The sequence below is a fragment of the Gymnogyps californianus genome, chromosome 10 (assembly GCF_018139145.2).
Source record: "Gymnogyps californianus isolate 813 chromosome 10, ASM1813914v2, whole genome shotgun sequence".
NCBI classification, from domain to species: domain Eukaryota; kingdom Metazoa; phylum Chordata; class Aves; order Accipitriformes; family Cathartidae; genus Gymnogyps; species Gymnogyps californianus.
In genome coordinates this window covers 9,153,473-9,158,115 of record NC_059480.1, presented here as the reverse complement: position 1 = coordinate 9,158,115, position 4,643 = coordinate 9,153,473, and the positions used below count along the sequence as shown (strand labels likewise).

Here is a 4,643-nt window from a genome sequence, read left to right as displayed (position 1 = left end):
TCAACATGTTTTCCAGTACTCACGGTCCAACTCCTCCGCTTGTGAAGAATCATGGATTCAGTCGCCAGAGGAATCCAGCCAAGAAGCCACCTTCAACTCCAAGCCAGGCGCTCTGCCGGTCCAAGTACCGAGGAGCCAGGTAGCACCACGTCGCGGGGAGTAGGAGTGTGTGTTGCACAGACAAACACCCTGCCCGGTGAATCTGCAAACCCCCGGAGAGGTACAGCTGTACACTATCCTATACAGATAAGGCTGCCAGGGGATACAAGAACACAGCTTATTCTTCAGGTTGTCACAGCAGGCTTTCAAGCCTTGCTCTGGACTATAATATCCCATTATACACGTGACACGACACTGGACTAAGACAAAAGGGCTGAAATCATTAATGGCTTTGTTCCATAGGAAGGTAAGTGTACATAAATCACTGTCGCTGTGGTCCCAGCCTCGTTTCCTCTCCTGACCACACAGCCACCGGCATTCTTCCTTGCACTGGCCGCAGACCTCATGCACCCTGGCAGCGACCTGCTTCGCTGAGTTGTTCCAGCAGAAAAACTAATAAAAAAGTAAAGCGTTCAGTTGGATCGTCTCCATGAACTGACTTGCTGTGTCATCACGTGAGTTCCAGTGCTAGCAAAAGGGTAAGGAGAGAACGTGCAAGTGCCGCTAGATACACAGAGGTAAATAGGAGTTGCACCTTCCATAGAAAAAAGCAGCGTCTCACCAGGCATGGGGACCACGCGGCTTACATGTTCTATTAAATAGTGCTCTTCTAGGGACCGCACGGCACAAGATAACCTTGCTTGTGCAGGATCTAGTTACACAGCATTGTGTTCACAGGGGTAATTATGAGCAAAGAAGTTTCTGTGACTACACACCAATTTTTCTCATTCTTAATCAAAAAATGTAAATTTCATCCTAATTTCGCATTTAGTATTCTTATTTTTTTTATTATTATTTTTCAGTTATGCTCAACTTTGCCATCTATTCTGTGTAGTTTTCATGCCAGAATTACAGGAAGCTTTCCCAACACTGACTTTCATATATTTATTAGGTGGAGTTTCAGTTGACCTCAAGGCAGATACACATCAGATAAGAAAACTCAGAACACAAAAGACAGAGGCAAAGCAGTTTGAACCAGAAACGTAGCTGATGTATCTGGACCTTATTAAAGCATTTGATACAGTGCCTCAAAAAATTTTACTTGAAAAATTAATTCAGATTTGCTTGGATCTAAGGACTTTCACGTGTTTTGAAAATTAATTAGAAGTTGTAGGGTTATGAAAGTGGCAACAACGTTAAGTGGAAGGGCGGTGCCACCAGAAACATACATTTAAGAATTGAAGAATACCTGAGTAAATGAGATGAGATTTAGTGTAAAAAATGGAAGACACCAGAGTTAGATGAAAACGTTCCAAATTCATCAGGGATGATATGCAGCACCAGGAAAACAGTGACACTGAAAAAGTCCTCCAGGTGACAGGGGCAGATTAGCTCTGAGATTGCAAACCAGTGTGGGCTTTTCAAAAGGGGTGATTTTTGACTCCACATGCCCAAGTAGCTGTGCACTATGGACAGTGACAGCAAAAGTCATTTTCTTTATTCTTTTCAGAGACTGAACCTAGATTTTTAACAGACTTTAAATCATCTCCTAGGATAAACTACAAAAAGGACCTGGCTCCCTGTACAGAGAACGTTCCTACTTTTCTCTGACTTTATCCCATTATTTCGGTTTATGCTAAGCTGAAAAACATTAAGGAAGTTCCCTCTTTTGCTAGTTTTATTGTTCAAGGAGTCATGGAGAATCTTCAGATCTGCCACCACGATTTAGTAATATGTGCCTTTTCATCTTGCCAACAAGTCAGTCTTTCTAAACAACAGTTTCCCCATTCTGTTTGGCTCTTCAAGAATGCTCAGGGCTCAAGAACAAAGTAAATCCTAGCACAGACAGATGGAAGAAGTGTCCAATACTGAGGAGGAGAGGGAGGTTCCCCTAGCATTTGCAGTGAAGCACACCTGATACAGCATGTCACACTGCAGAGGAGAGGGGAAGATGTCTGAGCTGAGACAGCTCTCAGTCCAGAGCTGACGTTCCCAAGATGCAGCTTTAGCAACACGGCATGGCGATGTGGTGTGCCTGAAACACCGGCCTTACCTGCCTAGAGCTATCCCCACCCGCAAGACCATTTTCAGAACTACAAAGACAAATAATTACTTTTATGGCCTGTGCCACCTGAAGATAATAGAGTTACTCCAGACTTCCCTGATGTGACAGAGCAGAATTTGATTTAGTGAAATCTATCAGACTGTTTAACATATGACATTGGAAGCTATGAACACTTAATTGTTTGAATGGTTTTTCATTAAACTGGACAAAAGCTCTCAATCTTATAGCAATGTCAGGATGTAAATAAAAACATCAGTAGCTCCTTCCGCCTCTGGTTTCCAGAATAAAATACCTTTTACTTTCACTGTGCATAATGAAAGAAAATCACAGTGCACAAAATGTTCTTCCCGAAGAGAAGCAAAATATGTGTTAGCCTGCGAGCTGCAATGTATTGAACAGATGTTAACCTGTCAGCGTATGGGCCCTCCCATATTAACCCTTGATTAGCAAGCAGTGTTCGCTACCTAACGAATGTTTTGCAATCGTAACTGCTAGTCCTAATGCATAATCACACTGGGGAATCCTCATAAACTGTTAAAATCAATGGAACGCTTAAAAAAAATGCACTTCAGGACTAAAAAGCTACCCGGCCTTTTCCACCTGTGTTTCCTAGAGCCAGCGCAGCACCCGGGGCTGCAGGACGCCGCAGCCCCGCTGCAGGGCGGTGGGGCTGCCGGCAAAAGCCCGACCCCGACAGCCCGACTTGCCGTTGCGGAGGCGGGCACGCCGCCGGGGCGCAGCCAGCCGGCAGGCCCTGTGGATGCGGCATCCTGGCCGCACCGACCGCGCTGCCGCCCGCCTCTCCAGCGGCCCCTGGGCGCGGGGGCCGGTGCGAGCCCGCGCCGCAGGCGAGGCGGGCCGGGAGACGGGCCCCGCCGCCGCCGCCCCGGCCGGGGCGCGCTCCCCGCCGCCGCGCACCGGCGGCCGCTCCCGGGGGCGGGCGGCGCCGATCCCGCCCCCCGCCCGCGGCAGCCGCCAGCAGTCCCCGGCAGCCGCCAGCGCGGCGGGCGGGCGGCGCAGGCAGGCAGCCGCCGACCCTCTCCCTCCCTCCTTCGCCGCGCCGCAGCCCGCGGGCGCGGCCAGGAGGCGGCGGGGCCGCGGCTCCCCCGGCTCCCCGCCCGCCTCCCAGGCGCGGCGCGGCGCGGCCCGGGACTCTCCGCCTTTCCGCGGCTCTCCGTCCCCCTCCGGCGAGATGTTATGGCCGAGCCGGCGCAGAAGGGCGGCGTAGGGCAGGGCGGGCGGCGGGAGGATGAGGCGGCGGCGGCCGCCCCCAGCTACGAGGACTACGAGTGCAAGATCTGCTACAACTACTTCGACCTGGAGCGGCGGGCGCCCAAGCTGCTGGAGTGCCTGCACACCTTCTGCCAGGAGTGCCTGAGCCAGCTGCACCTGCGGGCTGCCCAGCAGCCCCCCGCCGCCTCCGCCGCTGAGCCGGGGCCGGGGCCCGGCCGGTCGGCCGGCGGCTCCCTGGCCTGCCCGCTCTGCCGCCATCGCACGGCGCTGCCCGACCACCGCGTCCACGGCCTCCCCGTCAACACCAAGCTGGCCGCCGCCTGCCCGCCGCAGCTGCGGGCCCGCGACCCGCTGCCCCAGGACAGCCTGCCGCCGCTGCCGCCCCGCCGCCCGCACCGCGCCCGGGAGGCGGCGGCCGCCCTCGCCCCGCCGGCCGCCGCCCCCGCCGGCCGGGCCGGGCCGCGCTCCTCGGGCGGCGGCTACGAGAGCTGCCAGAGCTGCAAGCGGGCGGCGCTGAGCGCCGGCTGCGTGTGCGTCGTCGTCTCCTTCCTCTCCATGGTGGTGCTGCTCTTCACCGGCCTCATCTTCGTCAACCAGTACGGCGGCGACGCCGGGCCCGGCGCCTCGGCCTCGCCGTCGCCGGTGGGGCCCATCTGCCTGTCGGTGGCCAGCATCCTCGCCCTCTTCTCCGTCGTCGTCACATGGCTCATCTGCTGGCTGAAGTACCGGCCCGAGGCGGCGGCAGCGAGCGGCGGGGCGACCGCCAACGGCACCCCGCGGGGCCGAGCGGCGGCCGCCCGCAGGAGCGACACGTAGCGCCGGCGGAGCGGGGCCGGGCGGCGGCGGGCGCTGAGGGCCGGGCTGGGCTGGGCTGGGCGGGAGGCAGGCAGGCGCGGAGCGGACTGTGAGGGGACGCGGGGTCCGCCCCCCCCCCCCCCCCCCCCCCCCGCGCCGCCGTGAGGGGAGAGCGCGGCCGGGCGGCCCTGCCCGGCCCAGGAGCGGTTCGGCCGCGGCCCCTGCTCGCAGGTACCCCTCCTTTGGTTGGTGTTAGCCCCGACCCGGCCGAGAGGCGGGTGGGCAGCAGCGGGGGGAGAACACGGGCGAGGCCGTGGCTCTCCTGGGTGTGACGGGCCCGCCAGCTCTGGGCCTGGCGCCTGCCGTGGTGGCGGGGGGCGGCAGGCCCCAGGCCCAGGCCCCAGCCCTGCCAGGGTGGCATGGTGGGCCCTGCAGCCAGGCCAGCCCCGCG

At 57.9% G+C, this 4,643-nt stretch overlaps 1 protein-coding gene across 1 annotated transcript; it reads left to right on the top strand.

The window, feature by feature from the left end:
• Window positions 1-3,361: 3,361 nt before the first annotated feature.
• Window positions 3,362-4,213, top strand: LOC127020171 (RING finger protein 223). The gene has a single exon (XM_050902637.1). It carries the CDS (start codon window positions 3,362-3,364, stop codon window positions 4,211-4,213), a length of 852 nt encoding a protein of 283 aa, XP_050758594.1.
• Window positions 4,214-4,643: the final 430 nt, after the last annotated feature.